Raw genomic sequence first — 27,828 nt, 5'->3', positions numbered from 1 at the left:
TGCGTTTAGTCGACGGTAGTCTCTGCACATGCGCCAGGACCGTCTTTCTTGGGTGTCTTAACCTCTTCAGTCCCGAGCATATATTAAAATTCCAAGTGAGCTAAATTTGTGTTAACTGCAATCTGTTAATTCTAGTTAACAATGAATGACCCTCAAAAAATTTTTTTTAACCATTGCCAATTTTTTATAGATGGTATCACATATGATACCTTGGGACTCAAGCAGGGCATTTATACACACAACTATGCATTTTCATTTCGGTTTATTCCAAAAAAATTCCAGTCAGAAATATTATACACATTGTTCATATTTTCTGTAGATACCATGATCGGTGAAAACAGAAATTTGGTATTAAAATTTTTAACTATATTATGTAAACAATTAAAAATATATAAACAAAATTACCATAGCAAAATGTGTCAAATTATTGCTGCCCTTTTGGTATTATTACAAGTATCAACTGTAAATTAACAACACTTATACTAAATTTATTTTTTTTTATTTTTTATTTTTTTTTATTTTTTTAAAACAGTTCCTGTCAGCAGTGAAGCAAAGGAACACTTTGCACTGCTCACATCATACAAAAGTGAGACCTCTACAACCTTCTGCTCAGCAGTTTGACCTGTTCTTCTGAACATGGTTCATCATTTCAGGCAAATGAAGCTTGCTTGCTTTTCTTTTTTCCATTGGTGGTAGTGGGATGGGGCATCTTGGTCTTTTCCTATCTTGCAAATAATCTTCATCTTCGGAGTCTAGTTCTTGCTCCACAGGTTCAATCAGTAAACTTGATCGTTGGTGAAAATATATCAAATTTACTGCAATATCAAGTTTGAACTGATAGTATGGCACTGTATGTTTCTTTGCAATACCATTCTGCATTGCAGTCTCTCTGTATTCCAACCATGCAGCTGCAATTGCAAAATCAATAAAGTGATGAATCACTCTGATGGTCCATTTGTGGGTCCGGGCTCTCATGCCACACTTTCCCACCATCGTATCTAACAGGTCAACACCTCCCATGTAAGTATTGTATGCCTTTACAACACATGGGCGAGGAACTTCAATGTACTTTTTCTCTTTTTTGGACCACCAAGTGCATTTTTCAATTGGCTCAACACCTGATTCTGTTGAAGCCAAATAAATCGCTCGGTTATCAAAGCATTTGGTAATTGTTGGTTCCCGTCATTCTTTACCACATGATCAAGGCAGCCTCTTGTTTTTCTCATTGTTGCATCTTCCTCAAGCCGTATACTTCTGGGGATGCGACTCAGCATTATTGTGCTAGTGGCAGTAATGTTCCTGTCTCCCAGTAACTTGTCAAGGAGGGGAACAGAAGTAAAATATTTGTCAACATAAATTGACGACTTCTCTGTCAATGTATCACTAAGTTTCAAAACTACTCTGCCTCCTACATCTAACATCTCTGGAAGGGGCACCTTTTCAGACTGAATTTCTTTCCCTTTTCCTTCATACATACAGAAATCAATTGGTATGCAATTATGGTTTGCCATGACAAAATTCTTCAAACCTTCTGGGTTAGGTTTTACATACTCCTTCATTTTCACTTTTCCATGAAACGGAATCATCTGCTCATCGATAGATACTTCCGTTGACCGATGGTTTTCTAAACATCCCTTTCTAACAGTTTTCAATATTGGTTTTACTTTCCAAAAGTGGTATTGCTTTTCCTGTTCACTAACAGCATTGTCATCAACTAATTTTATATTGTTCCTCAGTAGATAAAATCTGTCTCTTGAAAGATTGTCTGCAACCAGTGGGTACCTACTTTTCCTCTCCCAGCACATTCTTAGACATGGTACACCTATAAGTGCTGCAACAATACTCACTCCCCAAAACTTGTGCATTTCTTCTACAGTACAATTTAGTGATTTTCCTGTTTTACTGACATTCCTCTAATTTGTGAACTGAGACATATTCTCAAAAAATGAAACTTCAAAGTATTTGCAAAAGTATTATTGTTTCTTGAGTTCATCTGTGGCTACTGATGTGCTGGCAGCAATGTTGGATCGGAGGTTTTTGGAAGCGCTAAGCACCTGAAAACTAAAAAAAAAGGCAAATTAGTTGTTTTTTAAGTAAACCATCTAGTAAGAGACCGTAATTTCTTTAATAACACACTTATTCTTACACATATGCATGTCTCCAAAACTCGCCTCTTTCTCGGATTTTAGCAAGAGGTACAGTTTCTTCATCTGATGAATTTTCGTCACTTTGATTTCTTTGTATCAAAGCATCATCTTCATCATCAGACTCATCAAAATCTACATCAGACTCATCTGGAGCAATTATGTTGACCAACTCAGTGATCTCTTCATCAGTCAAGCCTGAGAATAAAGCGGAAAACAAATACAACCTCACTTCCACTGATGTGAACAAAATCGGCATTGAGTCCCAGGGTATAGTATATGATACCCAAAACATTAACTTTTATAAATCCTGTATAACGTTAATTTATAGTTGACTATTGAGTGAGTATTGTCTCTAGAGCTTTCGTAAGTTGTTAAAGCACGTGAAAGCACATGTAATAGATAAAATTTATGTCTTTACCTTTATTTCACCGAGACATGCTGTGCAGTTCCAGAATCCATATTTTCCAATCTGTGCTGTCACCCACTGGCGCCGGCAGAAGCACGAACAAGCAAGCTGCGGCAAGCGCGGTGTATATCGTGTATGATACCACAGGCCAAAAAAGATTCCGCTGTGTACCCACCCCAGAAAAAAATAATACCTAGAGATATCATACATGATACCTGGGGACTGAAGAGGATATGTATGGGTGTAGACGAGCTACTGGCAGAGGGTTCAATGACGCCGGAGCTTAGTAGTTCAGAAATCTGATTTTTAAGGTCGGAGAGGAGCTTGGGACAAAGTCGACGTGGTTTACCGGAGATCGGAGGACCTGGCATGAGGCGAAGCTTGTGAACCGTGCGGTTGGTGACGACAGAAATGTTGCCGGCGGCACGGGAGGCGGTTTGTTTACAATGTGTGGCAGGCGGGACAGGCCTGAACCTGAGACTTGTCAGGTAGGCAGTGGCTGGCGAAATAGAGCAGTGATGCATCGTGTAGTTTGTCAACAATTGTCATTCTTTGCTTGACAGGTTCAGGAGACCTTTGAGCCACAGCAAAGCGGATGTGAGGAGATAGTTCATCTGACCAGATGGCGAGGAGAGCTGTGTCAGAGAATAGATCGGCGCTGATCAGGGCACGTAGCCGTCTCCTGGGCTGGCAATTTTTGTCGTTGCCTGGTTGCTCGATGTGGAGCACTTGCCGTATTGCTGTCTCAGCTGATTGTGCAAGCCGACGTAGAACTGTCTTTTTGGCTAGAGTGTACCGGGTTGATGAGTCCGGGGCATCAACCAGGTCAGCAATCATATCCTCCTGGTCGTGCAAGTGGGTGATGAGGCACAGAAACCTGGTTGACTTGTCGAGTTTGTAATGGTCGAACACTTCGTCCACAATTTTGAACCAGGTTGTTGCTCTGTCAAGATTAAATGGCAGCGTTGTAGAATGTTCGGAAGAACAGGTTGAGTTGAGTTCGTCGGGGCACTGCCTGAATCGAGTTGTTGTTGCTGTAGCATTCCAGGAGAGTGTGCCTCCTGGGGATGTGGCAACGACGGCTGTTCGGGTGGCAGCGTGAAGGTTGTAACGATACATATTAAAGGCTTTACTTTAATGAAGTATGCGATCCCTTCCAAATTCAACCAGTTTAATGAGTATTTATGATTATAGAAAAGTTATTGTGTATGTTAACAATGATTGCACAACATGTCTCCATAAACAGTCAACCCATTAAATTATACTGAATAACTGACCCACACAAAAGTTTATATCACTTGATCACTGATACAGCAAATGTCATCATGAAAAACACTAAGTTTATCTTAAATAATTAATATGAAGTACGAAAAATAGTGGCCAACTTACGTATTTTGGATCTCCTTAAATAAAAATCGCCCAGTGAAACCTATTTGTTCACTAGGAGCGTTTTCACTCAGTATTCACGTAATCAATCCTATTTTAGACGAAAACCTATGTAATTCTCCATAATTCACGTTACTTACTTATTTATGCAAATTAGAGAAGTCAATTGACAAACTTCTAAAAAACAGCCTTTTTGTAACAAAGAATTATTCTGTCAAGTCAACAAATCTGTCTGTCATTTTAATAACATGTTAAATTATGTCACTCGATGCAAATTAACAACTTTTCTGCACAAATTATGATAACAGATGTACATGTGACTTATAAACTATATCTCTTTTTAGTAGTTCTTTGACAATGTTATAAATACAAGCAGCGAGGAGGGTCGAGAGAGCAGTCGGAGGCAGTCAGGGCAGTCGGAATGTCACTTTGGTGAAGTGTGTTTCTGTGTTATTGTTTGGCAAAACAAGTCAAAGAACATGTAAAGGAAGTATTACTTTGTGTTGTGTTATGGTCTTTGGTGGACAGTGGAATTAATATGGCCACTAAAGTAATAAATATTTGATGTTTACATATGTGTTTGTTTCGCTCGTTCTTTATCATCAAAAACACATGAAAAACACGGAACCTCATGTGTTTACCCTAGACAACCAGATTTAGAGCCAGCATCAGCAACGAGACACAGCAGCGATCCAGCAAGCAGCAGCGATTACTACAATACAATATTTTGTAATGGCGCCAACCTAACATCAAGTGCTAACAAGCTCCGTAAATGGGAGTGAAATAGTGCGATTACAGCAATTAGCAAAAGATATCCAACGACGACTTTTGGCGGTCCATTTACAAAAGTGGGGGCTCGTCCGGGATCTTTAAGTGCATCTATGATAATAGTGCAGCGATAAATTTCGTAAGTGCTTAGCATTCCAAAAAAGTTTATTTGTGCATTGTGGCAACAGTGAAAATATGTCAAAAATAAATAAATAAAGTGTGTTTGTGCGACTACAAAAAAGTATCATCACACCGCTCGGAAGATTAACGTCTGGATTATGTCAATGGATTTCATCAATCAAGACTTCAGCTTCGATAAAACTGAATAGAAGTGAAGAAAGCCAACAAGAACACCGATCACGACATCATAGCATAAAGCAAGGTATTTTGTTGTTGTCATTTAAAATAATTATTAGTAAAATGTCTCTACCTGAGAGGGATGAGAGCGTAGGAAATGTAAAAATTGAACCAGGAGAGGGTGAACAATTAAACTTAACAGAGTGGCTAGCAGGGTTTGCAACTCAAATAAACTCACAACTTAAACAATTAAGTGAACAAGTAAGTTTGAAACATGAAGAAAACACAGATAGACTGAATAAGTTAAGTTTGGATTCTAAACAATCAAGTGAACAAGTAAGTTTGGATTTTAAACAAGTAAGTTTGAAACTTGAAGAAAACACTGATAGACTGAATAAGTTAAGTTTGGATTTTGATCTATTAAGTACTCATCTCAATGAGAAGTGTGAGGAAATTAAAACTACCCTCAGCAAGAACACTAGCGAACAGTTGATACACTTCAGAAAAGAATTTCAAGTTAAAGTTGAAAGTTTAAATGAAAACATACAAGCGAACACAGACAGCATTGCTGTCATCTACAACAGAGTAGATACTGAAACTAAAAGATTAGATCAGAGAATAGACAAAACATCAGAAAACCTTAAGCAAGAATACAACCTGTACACCACTAATGTAGATACAAAAGTAGAAAATATACACACTAAATATACACAATTGGAAGATGCATTAATGTCAAAACAAATGTTTTACAATCAAAATACAATGTATGGGCACATCCAAGTGAAATGCTTTCCTGGTGAAAATCTCCACCCTATTGACTTTATTCACCAATGTAAGGATATGTTTGTTGTAGGAATGTCAGACAACATAAAAATTAAGTTAGTAAAACGGTTTCTAGAAGGGGAGGCCCTATCCTGGGCAAATGAGAATAATGATTCTTGGAATACGTTTGAAGAGTTTGAAGCCAACTTTATTTGTAAATTTTGGTCACAGTCCATACAAGCCAGATTAAAGTCAGAATTTCTAAATGGACCAGTGTATAGAGGGAAAGTAGGGGGAATGCAAAAATTTTGCAGAGATCAACTGAAAAAACTTGCTCATTTAAATAACTCTTTTGATATTATGACACAAATTGATGTTTTAAAAAGAAGATTACCAGAGAGACTGCAGTGGGAATTGGTCCATGGACCAGACGATTCAATGGAAGAGTTCCTGAAATTTGTAGATAGATTAGATAGGGCCTTGGAAAGAGAAAATAACCAAAGTTTTGGCTCTGGCAACAACCAGTATGGGGGGTGGAACAGGAATATAAATAGAGATTATTATGGGAGGAGAGACTTTGAAAATTCTGGAAATAATGCTCCAAATAGGGGAGATAGGAGATATGAAAATAATTTCAGAAACAATACACAGGAGGGAGGATGGAGGAGAGATAACAGGAATGATAGAAATAGGTATTGGGGAAGAGAACAAGATAGAAGGGGGTTTGTTGAAACTAGTGAACAAAACGACAGCTACAAACGGACAGACCGAGGAAACCAGCCGGGAAACGGTGGACAGTCCCACTAGATGTCCGTAGTTTAGGGGCTAGACAATATTATGACAGGACAACACATAACCGAAACTGGAAAAGGAGAGGATACAATGTAAAGAGTAAATACCATGAAAATACTGAAGTTGTTAGAATGAATAAATTAGAATTTAATAAAAGGTTTTGGGATACTATGAGTAAAAGTGATACAGTTAATAAAAACTGTGTTCAAGCACAGGTAGTTGGTGAAAGTGCAGAAGTTGAAGGTATTGCAGAGTTCGATAGTTGGGCTGAAAAAGATACTGGTGTGAATAACAAGTCAGACACACCACAAGTAGAATCTATTTTGGGGGGTTTATTTGATATGAAGGGGGATGACGAAGTGTTTAATGGAGCCAAAGACTCAATTGCTGAGATTCAGATACATAGGGGGGAAACTGAAGATGGGGTTGTTGTTGTTGAGGAGGAAGAAGAAGTAATAGAGGGACATTTAAATAATGATCCTAAATCAAGTGATGTTATTGATGAGAGTGTAGAGGAAGAAATAAAAGTATTTGTAGAATTGAAAAGTGATGATGAGATAAAGGTAAGTGATGTGACAAACATGGGTAATAATGAGGTTAATTTAAGTGAAATGCAGACTAGGGAATGTGTATCTGAGGACAAGCTATTGCCTATTGGGAACTATGAAACGCTAATCTATGAGAATGGTAATACTAATAATATTAAAGAAAATATAAACGGATGGAATGTAAATGTGTGTTTTCAAGAAAAAGGGGAAAAGTTTTTAGAAGTTTTGTGGAACAACTATGGAAACTGTATAAACAAAGATGTCTTTTGGAAAGAATTAGCAAAGGTAAGTGCAACCTTGTATCCTACATGGTGGACAAGAATCCGTAGTGGACTTTATAAAAAAGGGGGTGAAAACAGTAGGTTGTTAAGTGACAACACAGTGTTAAAAGGAACAGATGAAAACAAAGGTTTATGTTTAAATGTCAATGCTTTGCAAACAGAGAGGGATGTGTCTAAGCGTAGGAAAAAGACATTAGACTTAGGAACTAAAGGAATTGAAAATGATCTATTGTTTGAAAATACTGAAATAGACAAAGATGTTGAGCTAGGTTGGCTATATGTTAAAGTAAACATTGACATTAGTCCATTTGAAATAAAAGAAAGCCCACATCCTAATGCGTATAGACTTATCTTCCCCAGATCAAGAAGGTTATTTGGATTAAGAAACATCACTGAATTGAAACCATATAAACATGATTAAGCACATTTCTCTGTTTAAATACAGTTACTTACCCATTTTCCATAAAGCATGTGATCAGCAAAGATTTTCACTGGGTGTGTCAAATAGCAACTACCACTACAGACCCTGGAAAAGTTCCAGATTTCTGAGAGAATGTTTTTATAATTTTTATTGTCACCATTGAATATTAAATTTGGAGACATCTTCTTTACTTGCAATGGGCAAGAAGGTGACCAACATTTATTACTTTCTTTTTGTATTGTTGAATATGGGACATACTTGCACCAAATATAAAAGACATTGTAAAAATTGTTGTGCAAGACCCATCATTGTGTTACTATTGTTTTCTTAGACATAAGATTTGTGTACAATTTTCTACAGCTAATCAGATGTTTACCAAGTTTGATGTTTGTGTTATTTTGTGACCAAATTAAGTGTGCAATTTTGGTATTAATATGTTCTTGTACTATCTTGACTATGTGTCTCAATGGGAGACAAGTTTTTTAAATATTTCGTTTCTTTTTTAAATGCATATTATATCCATACATGTGACTTCACTAGTGTGTGTATTTATATATCATGTCCATACTTATAATTATGTTCTTGGTTTTCATTTCTTTTATGTGGCTCAAAAGGAACAGACAGTGGCATTGTTTTTCCTATGGACATCTGACCTGTCCATCTATGTAATATATTTATGTTCCTTCTATTATCTTGATTATTCTGTGACTCAATGAGAGCTGACTTTGAAATAATTTACATATATTTTTTATATATCTTAAAATCGCATGTGATATATTTGTGTCTGTTTCTGATCATTTTCCATGTGGCTCACTGGGAGCAAAGATTAACATTTTTTTTTACTTTCATATATTACTAAATATTTTTATGATGCTGTCATACTGAGAGCCTTAACACAAAGTGCATTTGAAACAACACAACTAAAATATTTTCAGGAAAAAGTCATTTTGAAACGGTGTAACGGTTGTTGTATACATACACATTATGCTTAGTAATTGACACATTTGTCCTAGTCGGCTAATATCATTAACATTCTGTAAATGATATTACCCGAGGGGGGTATTGTAACGATACATATTAAAGGCTTTACTTTAATGAAGTATGCGATCCCTTCCAAATTCAACCAGTTTAATGAGTATTTATGATTATAGAAAAGTTATTGTGTATGTTAACAATGATTGCACAACATGTCTCCATAAACAGTCAACCCATTAAATTATACTGAATAACTGACCCACACAAAAGTTTATATCACTTGATCACTGATACAGCAAATGTCATCATGAAAAACACTAAGTTTATCTTAAATAATTAATATGAAGTACGAAAAATAGTGGCCAACTTACGTATTTTGGATCTCCTTAAATAAAAATCGCCCAGTGAAACCTATTTGTTCACTAGGAGCGTTTTCACTCAGTATTCACGTAATCAATCCTATTTTAGACGAAAACCTATGTAATTCTCCATAATTCACGTTACTTACTTATTTATGCAAATTAGAGAAGTCAATTGACAAACTTCTAAAAAACAGCCTTTTTGTAACAAAGAATTATTCTGTCAAGTCAACAAATCTGTCTGTCATTTTAATAACATGTTAAATTATGTCACTCGATGCAAATTAACAACTTTTCTGCACAAATTATGATAACAGATGTACATGTGACTTATAAACTATATCTCTTTTTAGTAGTTCTTTGACAATGTTATAAATACAAGCAGCGAGGAGGGTCGAGAGAGCAGTCGGAGGCAGTCAGGGCAGTCGGAATGTCACTTTGGTGAAGTGTGTTTCTGTGTTATTGTTTGGCAAAACAAGTCAAAGAACATGTAAAGGAAGTATTACTTTGTGTTGTGTTATGGTCTTTGGTGGACAGTGGAATTAATATGGCCACTAAAGTAATAAATATTTGATGTTTACATATGTGTTTGTTTCGCTCGTTCTTTATCATCAAAAACACATGAAAAACACGGAACCTCATGTGTTTACCCTAGACAACCAGATTTAGAGCCAGCATCAGCAACGAGACACAGCAGCGATCCAGCAAGCAGCAGCGATTACTACAATACAATATTTTGTAATGGCGCCAACCTAACATCAAGTGCTAACAAGCTCCGTAAATGGGAGTGAAATAGTGCGATTACAGCAATTAGCAAAAGATATCCAACGACGACTTTTGGCGGTCCATTTACAAAAGTGGGGGCTCGTCCGGGATCTTTAAGTGCATCTATGATAATAGTGCAGCGATAAATTTCGTAAGTGCTTAGCATTCCAAAAAAGTTTATTTGTGCATTGTGGCAACAGTGAAAATATGTCAAAAATAAATAAATAAAGTGTGTTTGTGCGACTACAAAAAAGTATCATCACACCGCTCGGAAGATTAACGTCTGGATTATGTCAATGGATTTCATCAATCAAGACTTCAGCTTCGATAAAACTGAATAGAAGTGAAGAAAGCCAACAAGAACACCGATCACGACATCATAGCATAAAGCAAGGTATTTTGTTGTTGTCATTTAAAATAATTATTAGTAAAATGTCTCTACCTGAGAGGGATGAGAGCGTAGGAAATGTAAAAATTGAACCAGGAGAGGGTGAACAATTAAACTTAACAGAGTGGCTAGCAGGGTTTGCAACTCAAATAAACTCACAACTTAAACAATTAAGTGAACAAGTAAGTTTGAAACATGAAGAAAACACAGATAGACTGAATAAGTTAAGTTTGGATTCTAAACAATCAAGTGAACAAGTAAGTTTGGATTTTAAACAAGTAAGTTTGAAACTTGAAGAAAACACTGATAGACTGAATAAGTTAAGTTTGGATTTTGATCTATTAAGTACTCATCTCAATGAGAAGTGTGAGGAAATTAAAACTACCCTCAGCAAGAACACTAGCGAACAGTTGATACACTTCAGAAAAGAATTTCAAGTTAAAGTTGAAAGTTTAAATGAAAACATACAAGCGAACACAGACAGCATTGCTGTCATCTACAACAGAGTAGATACTGAAACTAAAAGATTAGATCAGAGAATAGACAAAACATCAGAAAACCTTAAGCAAGAATACAACCTGTACACCACTAATGTAGATACAAAAGTAGAAAATATACACACTAAATATACACAATTGGAAGATGCATTAATGTCAAAACAAATGTTTTACAATCAAAATACAATGTATGGGCACATCCAAGTGAAATGCTTTCCTGGTGAAAATCTCCACCCTATTGACTTTATTCACCAATGTAAGGATATGTTTGTTGTAGGAATGTCAGACAACATAAAAATTAAGTTAGTAAAACGGTTTCTAGAAGGGGAGGCCCTATCCTGGGCAAATGAGAATAATGATTCTTGGAATACGTTTGAAGAGTTTGAAGCCAACTTTATTTGTAAATTTTGGTCACAGTCCATACAAGCCAGATTAAAGTCAGAATTTCTAAATGGACCAGTGTATAGAGGGAAAGTAGGGGGAATGCAAAAATTTTGCAGAGATCAACTGAAAAAACTTGCTCATTTAAATAACTCTTTTGATATTATGACACAAATTGATGTTTTAAAAAGAAGATTACCAGAGAGACTGCAGTGGGAATTGGTCCATGGACCAGACGATTCAATGGAAGAGTTCCTGAAATTTGTAGATAGATTAGATAGGGCCTTGGAAAGAGAAAATAACCAAAGTTTTGGCTCTGGCAACAACCAGTATGGGGGGTGGAACAGGAATATAAATAGAGATTATTATGGGAGGAGAGACTTTGAAAATTCTGGAAATAATGCTCCAAATAGGGGAGATAGGAGATATGAAAATAATTTCAGAAACAATACACAGGAGGGAGGATGGAGGAGAGATAACGGGAATGATAGAAATAGGTATTGGGGAAGAGAACAAGATAGAAGGGGGTTTGTTGAAACTAGTGAACAAAACGACAGCTACAAACGGACAGACCGAGGAAACCAGCCGGGAAACGGTGGACAGTCCCACTAGATGTCCGTAGTTTAGGGGCTAGACAATATTATGACAGGACAACACATAACCGAAACTGGAAAAGGAGAGGATACAATGTAAAGAGTAAATACCATGAAAATACTGAAGTTGTTAGAATGAATAAATTAGAATTTAATAAAAGGTTTTGGGATACTATGAGTAAAAGTGATACAGTTAATAAAAACTGTGTTCAAGCACAGGTAGTTGGTGAAAGTGCAGAAGTTGAAGGTATTGCAGAGTTCGATAGTTGGGCTGAAAAAGATACTGGTGTGAATAACAAGTCAGACACACCACAAGTAGAATCTATTTTGGGGGGTTTATTTGATATGAAGGGGGATGACGAAGTGTTTAATGGAGCCAAAGACTCAATTGCTGAGATTCAGATACATAGGGGGGAAACTGAAGATGGGGTTGTTGTTGTTGAGGAGGAAGAAGAAGTAATAGAGGGACATTTAAATAATGATCCTAAATCAAGTGATGTTATTGATGAGAGTGTAGAGGAAGAAATAAAAGTATTTGTAGAATTGAAAAGTGATGATGAGATAAAGGTAAGTGATGTGACGAACATGGGTAATAATGAGGTTAATTTAAGTGAAATGCAGACTAGGGAATGTGTATCTGAGGACAAGCTATTGCCTATTGGGAACTATGAAACGCTAATCTATGAGAATGGTAATACTAATAATATTAAAGAAAATATAAACGGATGGAATGTAAATGTGTGTTTTCAAGAAAAAGGGGAAAAGTTTTTAGAAGTTTTGTGGAACAACTATGGAAACTGTATAAACAAAGATGTCTTTTGGAAAGAATTAGCAAAGGTAAGTGCAACCTTGTATCCTACATGGTGGACAAGAATCCGTAGTGGACTTTATAAAAAAGGGGGTGAAAACAGTAGGTTGTTAAGTGACAACACAGTGTTAAAAGGAACAGATGAAAACAAAGGTTTATGTTTAAATGTCAATGCTTTGCAAACAGAGAGGGATGTGTCTAAGCGTAGGAAAAAGACATTAGACTTAGGAACTAAAGGAATTGAAAATGATCTATTGTTTGAAAATACTGAAATAGACAAAGATGTTGAGCTAGGTTGGCTATATGTTAAAGTAAACATTGACATTAGTCCATTTGAAATAAAAGAAAGCCCACATCCTAATGCGTATAGACTTATCTTCCCCAGATCAAGAAGGTTATTTGGATTAAGAAACATCACTGAATTGAAACCATATAAACATGATTAAGCACATTTCTCTGTTTAAATACAGTTACTTACCCATTTTCCATAAAGCATGTGATCAGCAAAGATTTTCACTGGGTGTGTCAAATAGCAACTACCACTACAGACCCTGGAAAAGTTCCAGATTTCTGAGAGAATGTTTTTATAATTTTTATTGTCACCATTGAATATTAAATTTGGAGACATCTTCTTTACTTGCAATGGGCAAGAAGGTGACCAACATTTATTACTTTCTTTTTGTATTGTTGAATATGGGACATACTTGCACCAAATATAAAAGACATTGTAAAAATTGTTGTGCAAGACCCATCATTGTGTTACTATTGTTTTCTTAGACATAAGATTTGTGTACAATTTTCTACAGCTAATCAGATGTTTACCAAGTTTGATGTTTGTGTTATTTTGTGACCAAATTAAGTGTGCAATTTTGGTATTAATATGTTCTTGTACTATCTTGACTATGTGTCTCAATGGGAGACAAGTTTTTTAAATATTTCGTTTCTTTTTTAAATGCATATTATATCCATACATGTGACTTCACTAGTGTGTGTATTTATATATCATGTCCATACTTATAATTATGTTCTTGGTTTTCATTTCTTTTATGTGGCTCAAAAGGAACAGACAGTGGCATTGTTTTTCCTATGGACATCTGACCTGTCCATCTATGTAATATATTTATGTTCCTTCTATTATCTTGATTATTCTGTGACTCAATGAGAGCTGACTTTGAAATAATTTACATATATTTTTTATATATCTTAAAATCGCATGTGATATATTTGTGTCTGTTTCTGATCATTTTCCATGTGGCTCACTGGGAGCAAAGATTAACATTTTTTTTTACTTTCATATATTACTAAATATTTTTATGATGCTGTCATACTGAGAGCCTTAACACAAAGTGCATTTGAAACAACACAACTAAAATATTTTCAGGAAAAAGTCATTTTGAAACGGTGTAACGGTTGTTGTATACATACACATTATGCTTAGTAATTGACACATTTGTCCTAGTCGGCTAATATCATTAACATTCTGTAAATGATATTACCCGAGGGGGGTATTGTAACGATACATATTAAAGGCTTTACTTTAATGAAGTATGCGATCCCTTCCAAATTCAACCAGTTTAATGAGTATTTATGATTATAGAAAAGTTATTGTGTATGTTAACAATGATTGCACAACATGTCTCCATAAACAGTCAACCCATTAAATTATACTGAATAACTGACCCACACAAAAGTTTATATCACTTGATCACTGATACAGCAAATGTCATCATGAAAAACACTAAGTTTATCTTAAATAATTAATATGAAGTACGAAAAATAGTGGCCAACTTACGTATTTTGGATCTCCTTAAATAAAAATCGCCCAGTGAAACCTATTTGTTCACTAGGAGCGTTTTCACTCAGTATTCACGTAATCAATCCTATTTTAGACGAAAACCTATGTAATTCTCCATAATTCACGTTACTTACTTATTTATGCAAATTAGAGAAGTCAATTGACAAACTTCTAAAAAACAGCCTTTTTGTAACAAAGAATTATTCTGTCAAGTCAACAAATCTGTCTGTCATTTTAATAACATGTTAAATTATGTCACTCGATGCAAATTAACAACTTTTCTGCACAAATTATGATAACAGATGTACATGTGACTTATAAACTATATCTCTTTTTAGTAGTTCTTTGACAATGTTATAAATACAAGCAGCGAGGAGGGTCGAGAGAGCAGTCGGAGGCAGTCAGGGCAGTCGGAATGTCACTTTGGTGAAGTGTGTTTCTGTGTTATTGTTTGGCAAAACAAGTCAAAGAACATGTAAAGGAAGTATTACTTTGTGTTGTGTTATGGTCTTTGGTGGACAGTGGAATTAATATGGCCACTAAAGTAATAAATATTTGATGTTTACATATGTGTTTGTTTCGCTCGTTCTTTATCATCAAAAACACATGAAAAACACGGAACCTCATGTGTTTACCCTAGACAACCAGATTTAGAGCCAGCATCAGCAACGAGACACAGCAGCGATCCAGCAAGCAGCAGCGATTACTACAATACAATATTTTGTAATGGCGCCAACCTAACATCAAGTGCTAACAAGCTCCGTAAATGGGAGTGAAATAGTGCGATTACAGCAATTAGCAAAAGATATCCAACGACGACTTTTGGCGGTCCATTTACAAGGTGACACATTGTGGTTGAGCGCGATCTGTCACGACGCGGAAGGTTGACGCGGGTGAGACACCGTAATGTGTCGATTGTGCTTGCAGAAGCTCAACATGTTGTGGGTGTGTTTGGGTTGATGCGTCGTGGAAGACCGATGCAGATGAGGCATTGAGATGTGCCTAGAACGCTAGCGGAAGCTCGACAGGAGCCACCACGGGGGCGACAGGTGAGAAAAGTTCAAAGTTTGAGAACGCGTGTTAGTCTGTGGAAAGCTCAACATATGATCAGAGCTGGGGCCACTTGTGTTGCAGGGAGGCTGCAGAGGTGCAGGCTGTCCAGAAGCACAGTGTGGGAAATGACGTCGAACGTGGGTTGGAATGTGTGAATGTTCACTGTTCATAGTCACTCCACGCAAAACGGTGTGCGGATAAGGTGAATGTCGTGGCACAAAACACTGAGGCGTAGCAGTGGGACGGAGGTGGAGGTCAGGCACAGATAACAAATTATTGTTCCTGTTGCAGGCTGAGGTATCGAAGTAGGAAGCCATGTGCTGATGCTGAATCGAGGCATGCGCGGGCATGATCGGATGCTGAGGAGGTAGACCTGTGAACGAAGCAGTTCCGGCCATGTGGCAGTTATCTGCGTGGTACTGCAAGGATTGCGGCATGGCAAATCGTTGTCCTGGCGGTAGTCAGTTGTCCGACGAAGCATTTGTAGAAATTGGCATTGGTCCCACACCGCACGGAGATCCATAAGAGGTAACTGCACAGTCGATGAGGGAGGGAACATGTGGCAGGAACAAAGGCGTTTGATAGCCAGAGTTATGCGCACTCCTAACCTCACTTATTGTTGCAGGCTCGAAAACGTCTGGCAAAATCTTCGGAATCATCGACTGAGAGGCATCGTGTTGCAGTCCTGGCGGGTGTACATCGCCCGCAACACGATGAATGTCGATCACAAAATCCGGCGTTAGGCGCTGGGCCGAAGTCATTGTTCGAATTCTGTGTCGATGTAATACACGCGAAAATAACCGACGCTGAGGTAGTGGACACAGTAAAATGGCGAAAATGGAAGACGTTACAACTCGGGGTCACCAGTGAGGAGGATTACCGGGTGGTTGCACCAATAATCACACCCATTTAGCAATAGTTCATTTATTAACCTTAACGCACACAAGGATCACAAAGAGCTGAACTGAACATGGCGGAACAGTCAAAGATATTGCTTAGAGCCCAAAGATGAATGCATATCGATGTTAGTGTCGATTTCATCGGCACCACACCATCATATAGTGGAGACTACTAGACACTTCTCACACGATACTTCGCCATGTTACAGTAAAAATTGCACAAGTTTGGAGCTATTTGTAACAATTTTGCTGTAAATATGCAATGTAACAGCCAATTGGTTACAGTTTTACTTTGCAGTGATGGGGGTATGAGGAAAAAGTGTCATTTCCTTACCACTGTGCGATAGCATTAGCTACAATTATCTGCAGAAGAAGATAAACTTTTGTACTGCAAGATAAAGTTAGAACTCGGCATAGATTCGCTATAAAATTCGATTGACTCTGAAGAGTAGCTAAAAGCACAGCAACCCATGTTTCTCACCTTTGAATGTATATTACTACTGTTCAGCATGCTGTTTCATCGAAAAGTTATGTAGTCGCCGATGTGTGTCAGTGTAAGACAGCATAATCAACAGAAGTAGACAAATGGTATCTACTGAAAGATATTGTGAATCCAGGGTCTAGTGAAGTAGGGGATACAACCCGCCGGCTTTGACCATAGATAATAAAACAGTTTTGTGTTCGGGATAAGCACTATCATTGTACATTAAAATAATTGAATGTGATTTTAAAAGAGATCGCTACATATTGCTCAAAATATTTTTCGTGTGCATTTATTTAAATAATTGGTTGTTTGCAATTTATTTGGTACTTAATTTCGTTCTTAGTGATATTGCAGTAATTTGGACTACTAGTTTCTTATTTTAGGACAATTTTCGGTATCTCATTTCCGTCTGTAGGTAGTGATTTATCTGTTCCGATGAACCTGGGTGAATTGAGAGAGGCTATGTGTGTAGACATGTTGGTCACGATTTATTTTTTACAAATGTGTGTTCTCGTTGCCGAGTATGTTCGATGTCGTGAGTGCGGTGAACATTATGTGCTCAGAAGTGTATCTCGTCGCCGTACTCATGACTTATTCGTATGACGCTGCAGCAAAGATCGGTTGTGTTGTCCATAGACGAGGGACGTGGTTCGAAAGATCTAAGCACGCCTTGAGAGACATTTTGAAAATCATGTACTGTTCGTGTTTGAGATATCCTGTGTGGCTGTGTGTCCATGAATGTCGTGTGAGTAAGCGTACAGTTGTAGATTGGTACTCTTTTTGCAGGGAAGTTTGTGAGGAATATGTTAAATATAGGGGGCCATTGTGGGGGCCGGGTGTTATGGTCGAAACTGACGAGTCGCATTTTGGCAAAAGGAAGTAGAACAGGGGGAAACCTCCGGTGGGATTCTGGGTTTGGGGGCTGTAGTTTCAGTGTGACGATGTAGTGTTTAAAGTAGTACCCAATCTAAGGAAGGAAGTTTTGGTCAGCTTAATTGAAGATCACGTTGCAGAGGGTTCCATTGTAATTTCAGATGGTTTTTCTTCATATAGGAGTTTAGGGGAAAGGGTTTATCAGGATCTCGTAGTTAATCACAATATTTAGTTCAGATCATTACCCACGGGCTCTTGCACAAATTGCATAGAGGGTTATTGGTCAGCTGTGAAATCTCTTGTAGGGAAGGGAAAACGCCGCATTTCCACACTTCAAAGTCACTTAGACGAATATTCTTGGAGGTGTAGTATTCCCCAAACATACTGCCCATTTAAATGTTTTGTTAAACGTGTTGGGCAAATGTACTGTCCGAAAAATGTTAGCTAATTTCACATTAGGATGGGGGGTGGGGGTGAATGTGTGTGGCTGTGCGTGTGTGTGTGTTCGTAATGTTTTGTTTGTTGTGTATGTGGGTATGTGATTTTTGTTGATATCTTTCTAGGCGAGCTCCGGTTCTTTTAAGAAGTTCCTGTGTGCTAAGTTCAGATTTCCATTTTTTTCTTTTACTGCATTTGACTATTTTTCACGAATTTCATTGTTGTATTACACCATTACGTATGTTTTCGTGTACTCCAGTAAGTAATAGAAATTTCTCAGTTGTCGTTCTTCTTTCGTTTCCCAGCACTAGTATCAGTACGTTTTTTCGAATCTGTACTAGCAATATTAAAGGCGAAACGCCCGACTCAATTAAAATTGGTACCCCGTCCTTCAGTTGACCTCTACACTGACACTACCTATTCGAAACGAACGACGTATGTAACATTCTTGAGATTTTACTATATATGTCAACTGGAGAGCAGGATACAAATGTTGTGCATAGCTCTACAGCTCAACTAAAGAATGGGATACTATTGTCACTACTGTGACCAAAACTATAACTTTCAGTCGATACTAATAGCATCGAAGGCGAAAACAAAAACTGTACCTCATAGTGAAGTACGGGATACAAATTGTGTATGTGTCGTCTTATTGCCTCTTCGCGTAGTTCAACTAAGGTACAGGTTCCCAATGTAACGTACGTCCATTTCCACGTTTTCGTTAACGATGTACATATATATAGGTCAACGGAAGTATGGGATATAAATATTATGTATGTAGCTTCTTCTGCCATCGGTAGTACTTCTATCTACATAAGAGCAGACCATCTACGTAAGAACAGACTATTAGTGGTAGCGGAGGCGAAAGAAACAACGCATGTAAAACTTGTATCTCGGGCTGCAGTTGACCTATATAGTTCAACTGAACAACAGGATACTAATGCTGACGAAAACGAAGAAATCAATGTACTACGGTAAACTTGTATCCCGTACTGCAGTTAACCAATTCAGTTCGAATCAGGTTCGAGATACAACCTATATTTATGCGACGGGGTCTAGTGTAGCAGGGGATACAACCCCTCGGCTTTGAACAATGACGTCACAAGTCGCCAGAGAGCATGTATTACAAAGATGAAAGAGCTGAGGAGAATGTTGAGAAACAAAGGAATGCGAGAGAAATAAACATTGATCTTGTCAAAAGCCGAGAAGCGATTCTTCTTAGTGTTGTAGCTCCCTTCAGTAGCTGATAAGTGTTTTTTGGCTTTTTTTAAAAAAAAATCTCACGAGATAGAATAAACTGATCCTACTTTATTAAGCAATCAATAAAAAAACTAAACTAAAACATAACAGCAAAAGCTTAATGAAATAGGATCAGTTTATTCTATCTCGTGAGATTTTTTTTTTAAGCCAAAAAACACTTATCATCTACTGAAGCATCTGTATCTTAGGGCGTTACCAAGATGGCGGCTACAGTAAAAGTTAAGCAAGTGTCCTTCCAGAAAAACTTAAATTTTGCCGTAAAAAAGAAATCGTGTGAAAATTGTAAAGACGAAATCAAGAAACTGAATGAACGCATAACGAGTTTACAGTTCATAATCGGCAGTTTGAAAACGGACATTTCGAAAATACAACAAGAAAATAGTGAACTGAACACGCTAAAACTTGTGCGAGATAGTTCGTCCGTTACGGAAAAGTGGTCTAATGTAAAGTGCAAGAACAGCAAGTCCAAAGTGCAAATTCGGAAAACCTGCGAAAGTTACGCAAGCTTTGTGCACGAAAACACATTTCAAGTACTTTCGATCGCCGATAGTGAAAATGCAACTTACAGTTCGCATGAACGATGGGAAAAGCAAAAAGGCACTTTGGAGAATAAGGTAAGAGAAGAAAATTTACTGACGCAAACAACTGTGAAGGAGGTCAATATAAATGTGCCGACCAAAAATTGTGTCGAAGTGTGTAGTAAAACAATACAAAACGATTCGCAAATTGTGAACTCCAATAACAGGAAACTGTTTGTGTTTTCAGACAGCCATGGTCGTGGACTTCCGAGTAAACTAAAAGAAACAACTAAAACATTTTCGTGTGGTATAGTGAAACCGGGAGCCCCACTTAGCGAAATTAAAAAAATGACCGAATCCGCAGAGGCAAAAAATCTGCATGATAAAGACTTCGTTGTACTTATGGGAGGCGCAAACGATGTCTACAAAAATGAAACAGCGAGTGCAACGCGCGATCTTAAACAGTGTCTGAGGAACCTCACTCACACTAACGTAATACTTGTCAATATTCCGCATCGCTATGATCTTGTAAGATGGTCATGTGTTAACAGGGAAATAGAAAGTGCCAACAGTCAGTTTGCAAAAATCTGCAGACATTTTAAAAACGTGAAATGCGTTGATATAAGCAATATTGGATGTAGATTCCACACGCAACACGGACTTCACCTGAATGGCTTGGGGAAAGAATTTCTGACAAGCCTGATAACCAGGGTAATAAAAAACCATCAAAATAAATTCAAAACCAAAGCGATTATTGCATTGCCGTCGCCTGACTCCATAACGAAAACGCTTCAAAAAAATTCATTAGAAACTTCATCAGCAGCAGCAAAACATATAAAAAAAGACCAAATTTTAACAGAAAGAACAGTGGACATCGATTTCAACAACAAAAGAACTACTGTTCATCAGCCAAGTATTATTTTAGACGAAAATAACAAAAACGAGAAGACTCCAAGTTCACAAGGAAACAGAGCCAACATTTGAAGTGTCAGAAACAGCACCACCATCAACAACAACAAATAGAAGGCTGTTGGACAGAAGAAATGCTGAGCCTCCTTCTCATCTCAACGATTTTTTATGTGTGGGCCTGAAGAAAAAGAAGGGACAACAGTAGGTAGTGTCAGGTGTCTCCTCTCTCCTGTCTCAAGGCAGACTCCAATGGATTCTCAGTCAGGTAACAGCACTAATAGAATGAAAAAGCAAGAGGAAGGCATCTCTCTCTTTCATCAAAACATAAGGGGCCTCTTAAACAAAACAGATCAACTCCTTATTAACATTAGTGAAAAGGACAGTATAAATAATGCCCAGATTTTGTGCTTAACTGAGCACCATGTTACTGATAAATGTGCCTTGCCATCTATAGTAAGTTATACTTTAGTAACATACTACTGTAGGGAAAGTAAAGATAAAGGTGGAGTAGCAATTTATGTTAAGGATTGTGTAGCATACAAAGCTATAGATATTAAGAAATATTGTGTGGAACAACAATTTGAGGCATGTGACACAGAAATAACAACTAAATTCTACCCAATAATAGTGTTGACTGTCTACAGGGCTCCTTCAGGTGACATAAAAACTTTTCTGCATTCAATGGAACTCCTACTGTCATGGTTACTTTCAAAAGCGAAGGATATTGTAGTATTAGGTGATTTCAATATAAACTTTTTGACAGAAAATAAGAATAAAATAGACTTTGAGATTGTGATGACCTTACACAATCTGGCATCAGTAATAAACTTCCCAACAAGAATTACATCTGAGTGCCAAACTATGATAGACAACATTTTTTTAGATGTAAATAGACATCAGAATTATATTGTCAGGCAGGTTATAAGTGGGCTTTCAGATCATGATGGACAAATTCTCACTATTTATGACGTTAATCTGTTCAAAAAAGAATTTCCTCGATGGAAATTCATAACAGTAATTAATGAAGAGGCGAAAGGAACTTTCAACCACAGGTTGCAGCAAATGGACTGGTCTTTAGTATATAGCCATGATGATGTTGATACTAAATTTAACTGTTTTATAAATGAATTCTGTGCTCTTTTTGAAGAAATATTTCCCAAGAAATGGGTCAGAAACAGGGCTTCCAATTCTGTAAGCAAGCCTTGGATTACAAAAGGTATAAAACAGTCATGTAAAACCAAAAGGGAAACTTATGCTGCAATAAGATTCTGTAAAGATGTAGAAAAATGGGAACACTATAGAATATACTGTAAAATTTTGAAGAAACTAATACAGAAATCAAAAGCCCTTTATTATGAGAAGAAAATAGATAATTCTAATAATAAAATAAAAGCAATTTGGAGCATTGTAAAAAAAGAAACAGGAAGAGATACAAGTAAAGAAGATATAAATAATGTCAGATATGAAGGTATCCTAGTAGATAACCCCAAAACGGTGGCTGAGATTTTTAATAAACACTTCCTATCAGTAACTTAACAGATTGGTTGCAAGCCCGATGTTGATGAAGCTGTAACTCTTTGTCAACCCATATATTCAAACACAATTTCAGAAATTAACCTTAATCCTGTCACTGTAGAAGAAATTCAAAAAATCATCATGTCTCTAAAAAGTATGAATTGTGCAGGGGTTGATAATATATCTAGTAATTTATTGAAATATTCTTGTGTGTGGATAAGGGACATTCTCTGTCATATTTTCAATGCTTCCCTTCAGAAAGGTGTTGTTCCCAGTAGACTTAAGTATGCCATTGTGAAGCCCCTGTACAAAAAGGGTGATAAAGCTGAACTAACTAACTATCGACCTATCTCTTTGCTGACAGCTTTCTCCAAAATTCTAGAAAAGCTAATACATGTAAGAATTACTGATCATCTCATGAAGAACGAATTTCTCAGTAAGAGCCAGTTTGGCTTTCAAAAGGGCCGTTCAGCGGAAGATGCAGTCTACGCACTTGCAAATGAAGTCCTAGAAACTCTTAATGAAAAAATGCTAGTACTTGGTGCCTTCCGTGATTTATCCAAAGCGTTTGACTGTGTTGATCACCAGATTCTCTTGCAAAAAGCAAAATTAGTAGGAATAAGTGGTGTTGCAGGCAATTGGCTACAATCGTACCTCCAAGACAGAAAACAAAAAGTTGTGTTGAAGAGCTTGGGTGGAGTATGTGACACTTCCTCAGATTCTGAATGGAGTTCCATTACATGTGGAGTGCCCCTGGGCTCAATTCTTGGGCCACTATTATTCCTGATTTTTATAAATGATCTACCATCATGTACAAGCCTGCCGTGTAAATTTACATTATTTGCTGATGATACCACAATTTTTATGAGCAGTAGAACAGACAACAATCTTGAGGAACTCATTAATCACATACTCTCAGATATGGTTAATTGGTTCAAGGTGAATGGTCTCTCATTAAATTCCAGTAAGACCAGCTTTATTAAATTCTGTACAAAAACAGAAAAAGTGAGAGAGATAAGTGTGACATGTGGTAATCAACCAATAGTTAGAATGGAAACAACAAAATTTCTTGGTGTGCACATTGACAAGAAAATGAACTGGTCTTCACATATTATTGATCTCTGTAAGAGGCTTAGCTCTGCTACCTATGCTTTACGGGTTGCCACCACATGTGTTGAACCTAACACTGCAAAAGTGGCATATTATGGCTATTTTCATTGTCTCATTGAGTACGGAATTATTTTTTGGGGCAACCAGCCATTAGCAAGGAAAGTGTTCATTGCACAGAAGCGAGCTTTAAGAATTATATGTGGATTGTGCCCAAGAGACTCTTGTAGAAATAGTTTTCGTAATCTTAAAATATACACAACTACATGCCAATATATTTTTTCTCTCGTGTGTTTTGTTTGTAAAAATATAGATATATTTCAACCAAACAGTAATTATCATGAGCATAACACACGGAGGAAGAATGACATACACAGTGAACTCAGAAATTTGAGCTTGGCACAAAAGGGTGTCCACTACACTGGAGCAAAACTCTTCAATGCTCTTCCTCCCGAAATAAAGACAAAGATTCATAACAATAGTGAGTTTAAGAAAGCTCTAAAATATTTTTGCTAGAAAAAGCTTTTTACAGTCTAGATGAATTTTTAACTAAATAAATTGTAATATTTTAATATTATATAATACAAGTTGACATAATGCCACTATGAATTTTATTTAACCTGAGCTCTGTAACTGTGTGTGCTCCGTATGTTTTCTGTAGTGTTTTAATGATTCTAAGAAAATATGTATTTTCTTTTTCTGTATTGCTGCCCTAAGAATTTACTGTATAAATTTTTATATAATTATGTACTCAAATTTCTGTATATGCTATAAGATTATCAGATTGTATTTGTAAAAAACTGACTCGTTCCACGTCCTTATGTATCCAACACAGTTGGACCTATGGAACACGAAATAAATCAAATCAAATCAAATTAGGATCAGTTTATTCTATCTCGTGAAATTTTTTTTTTAATAAGCCAAAAAACACTTATCAGCTACTGAAGCATATTGGTGGAATAAGAAAGTGAAATATGATAAAATAGTGAAATATAGATAAACGATCGCTTTTAGATTCACATTCAATTATTTTAATGATAGCGCTTATTAGAACACAGAACTCCTTTATTATCTATGCCTCGAAGTGAAGACATTACTATCTATGACTAAGGAATGACGTCATTGTTCAAAGCCGACGGGTTGTATCCCCTGCTTCACTAGACCCATGAGACGTGAGTTGTTCTATGCTACCAGTATTTCCATCAATTTCCCCCCGTGCATTTTCCACAGAAAATATGATACAAACACGCGATATCCTTAACGTGAAAATACTACTTGCCTTGATATATGTCAATTATATTTTTCGTCTCGTATTCCTTCGTTCCTGAACAGTCTTGTGAGCTATTTCATCTGTGTAATAAATGGTCACTGGCCAATTCTGACGTCACTGGTCAAAGCACGGGTTGTATCCACTGCTTCACTAGACTTGCATAGGGGTCACTAATATTCGGCTGACTTTTACATTGCTTTTAGTCGAACTAAGATTATTTTTGACAAGTAATGCAGAAAGTTTAGTTCTGAGAATAATGCTGTCTACTTTCATACAGACATTAATATATTCTCGTTGCAAACACACTTGAGCTCTAAATTAGATCATCACTGATATGGTATCATGTTTGTTTTGTGTTCCTACACGACGCACGTTACGAATTTTGATAAATAATACAGATAATTCTTGGTTTCTTTAATATGTGGTACAGAAGTTGATCTAAAATCGTCGACTAACATGTAAGTTATATTAGAGCTGCCAAAATATAAGGTAATTGTATTTTAAGGAGTAATGCAGACAGTTCATACTTGGAAATACTTAAATTGAGGGTCCATGCTGAACAGCAGAACACGACAGAGTAATCGAATTATTCATGTTGAAAATTGCTGTATATTCTGCAAGGTATATCATTGTTCTCTTTGACCATGTTGTGTGTTTACATCTCATAACAGAGCAATGTAAAGTTATCCTTTTGCGCTATAAAAGTTTGTAGTTAAAGTGATCATGTCAACAGATGGTAATCGTCACCCTAGAATGATAGTTCGTCAAGTTATTTCTTGTGCATAGTTTCTTATAGGCTAGCACTAACTGCCAGCTACCTCATTAGGAAATTGTTTTAGCACAGAATATGTGCTTTTTTACAGTTATTTAACAATTTAGATGTACACTGAAGAGCCAGAGAAACTAAAACATCTGCCTAATACCGTGTAGGGCCCCCACAGGTATGTTGAAGTGCAACAACACTATGTGACATGGACTCAACCAATGTCTGAAGTAGTGCCGGAGGGAACTGACACCATAAATCCTGCAGGGCTGTCCATAAATCCGTAAGAGTTCGAGGGGGTGGAGATCTCTTCTGAACTGCATGTCGCAAGGCATCCCAGATGTGCTCAATAATGTTCATGTCTGGGGAGTTTAGTGGTCAGCTGAAGTGTTTAGATTCAGAAGAGAGCTCCTGGAGCCACACTGTAGCAATTCTGAATGTGTGGGGTGTCGCATTGTCCTTCTGCAACTGCCAAAGTCCATCGGAATGCACAACGGACATGAATGGATGCAGGTGATCAGACAGGATGCTTACATAGGTGTCACCTGTCAGAGTCGTATCTAGACGTATCAGAGGTCCCATATCACTCCAACTACACACACCCCACACCATTACAGAGCGTCCACCAGCTTGAACAGTCCCCTGCTGACGTGCAGGGTCCATGGATTCAAGAGGCTCCGTACCCATAAACTTCTGCCAGCTTGATACAATTTGAAACGAGACTGCTCCAATCACGCAACATGTTTCCAGTCATCAACGTTCCAATGTCGGTGTTGACAGGCCCAGGCGAGGCATAGTGTTTTGTGTCATGCAGACACTGAGGGTCTACGAGTGGGTCTTTGGCTCCAAAAGCCCATATTGTTGATGATATGTTGAACAGCTCGCAAGGTGACAGCAATTTGTGGAAGGGTTGCACTTCTGTCAAGTTGAACAATTCTCTTCAGTCGTCATTGGTGGCGTTCTTCTACCAGCCGCAGTGATGTCGGAGATTTGATGTTTTACTGGATTCCTGATATTCATGGTAGACTCCTGAAATGGTTGTATGGGAAAATCCCCACCTCAGAGATGCTGGGTCCCATCGCTCATGCGCCGACTATAACAACACGTTCAAACTCACTTAAATCTTGATAACCTGCCATTGTATCAGCAGTAACCGATCTAACAACTGTGCCAGACATTTATTGTCTTATATAGGCGTTGCCGACCACAGCGCCGTATTCTGCCTGTTTACATGTCTCACATACCAGTTTCTTTGGCTTTTCAATGTATTACTATTATTTCAATTAATTTGAGAGTGCACATTCATGGTTTTAGACATCAAGTGTAAGTTACACGATCTTTTTCTTTTGATCTATTGTGTGTTTTCATCTTGCAGTGGGAACATTATAAGGCTTTCCTCGTGTATTACGATAATATGTAGTGCAAGTGATACAAAGCATTAGACATATCGGCATAAAGTATCATTTTTAGTATAGTTTGGCGTGCTTAAGTGTCATAAAAATGTAACATTGATGGTTAAACACATTACCACACGTAACCTAAAGATCTAACGTAACAGGAAGATAGTCTTAGCGTTCAGTAACATTGCCTATTATTTTTCTAGTGAATAACGTGATGCATTATTGTCTACTCCCTATATCGGTGATTGGTGAGGTAAAGCATTACTAAAAATCTCAACAAGTCAGGTGATGTGGAGTCTGTCTTTATACAGGGACTACTTTGCCTGAAGTAGGCCTAAAATCGAGATGCCAATATCATTACACATTTCGTTAATTACTAGAGACACTTAAGAGACAGAAAATTGTACAGTAATCAAACTACACTTGTTGAAAAGTGCTGGTTAACTTGGGAGTTCGATCAGTGGCAGTGTCACGTGTATTTTGATAAATAATACAGAAATTTAGACATTGAAATCCTGAAAATTACACTAACATTGTCAATATCTTTACATGGTGTAATAAATAATACAGTAAACTTAGATAAAATTATACTTTATTTGAGGTACAGAGAACAAACCTGGTAATGGCTGTGTCACTTTAATGGCCTGTAAAATATTTCACAGTGATTGGTTGTTTCAGTTTATGGCCTGGTAAAGGAGGAGTGGGACAGTATAGAATCACAGAAATAGCTGTGGCTTAGCAAGGAGACGTGACCTTCTATCACCCGTGGAGTCCCTACCTACTAACCTCTGAGGACAGAATGGTGTGATTATTTGACCCAGGAACCCTATTGCGTCGCTACTGGGTAAATAAGAACTAGCAGAGCGAGAACTTACATCGATATATTGGTCTCTATCAACCTTTGACTCCATTCTGTATCTTGGTGGCAGTAAGGTTGCACAAATTACATTAAATCACCATTTGGCCCTGA

The 27,828-nt window shown here is 37.2% G+C and overlaps 1 protein-coding gene across 3 annotated transcripts; it reads right to left on the bottom strand.

The window, feature by feature from the left end:
* Nucleotides 1–418: 418 nt before the first annotated feature.
* LOC126194785 (uncharacterized) lies at nucleotides 419–14,419 on the bottom strand. Of its 3 annotated transcripts, none has more exons than XM_049933085.1 (3): nucleotides 14,367–14,419; nucleotides 2,147–2,342; nucleotides 419–2,061 (listed from the first exon to the last, which is right to left on the bottom strand). In XM_049933085.1, the coding sequence occupies exon 3, from the start codon at nucleotides 1,863–1,865 to the stop codon at nucleotides 1,038–1,040; it is 828 nt and encodes a 275-aa protein (XP_049789042.1). In that variant the 5' UTR covers nucleotides 1,866–2,061; nucleotides 2,147–2,342; nucleotides 14,367–14,419; the 3' UTR covers nucleotides 419–1,037. The 3 variants fall into 3 exon arrangements, with proteins under 3 accessions (XP_049789042.1, XP_049789043.1, XP_049789044.1); XM_049933086.1 differs by lacking the exon at nucleotides 14,367–14,419 and adding an exon at nucleotides 9,155–9,207; XM_049933087.1 differs by lacking the exon at nucleotides 14,367–14,419 and adding an exon at nucleotides 3,943–3,995.
* Nucleotides 14,420–27,828: the final 13,409 nt, after the last annotated feature.

Source organism: Schistocerca nitens, chromosome 7 (assembly GCF_023898315.1).
Source record: "Schistocerca nitens isolate TAMUIC-IGC-003100 chromosome 7, iqSchNite1.1, whole genome shotgun sequence".
Taxonomy (NCBI): Eukaryota; Metazoa; Arthropoda; class Insecta; order Orthoptera; family Acrididae; genus Schistocerca; species Schistocerca nitens.
The sequence above is the reverse complement of the archived record's forward strand: the minus strand, read 5'-3'. Positions and strand labels throughout refer to the sequence as shown.

What these genes read in the sequence shown, in the direction of transcription:
- LOC126194785 (XM_049933085.1), bottom strand. Translation starts at nt 1,865, where the DNA reads ATGCACAAGTTTTGGGGAGTGAGTATTGTTGCAGCACTTATAGGTGTA.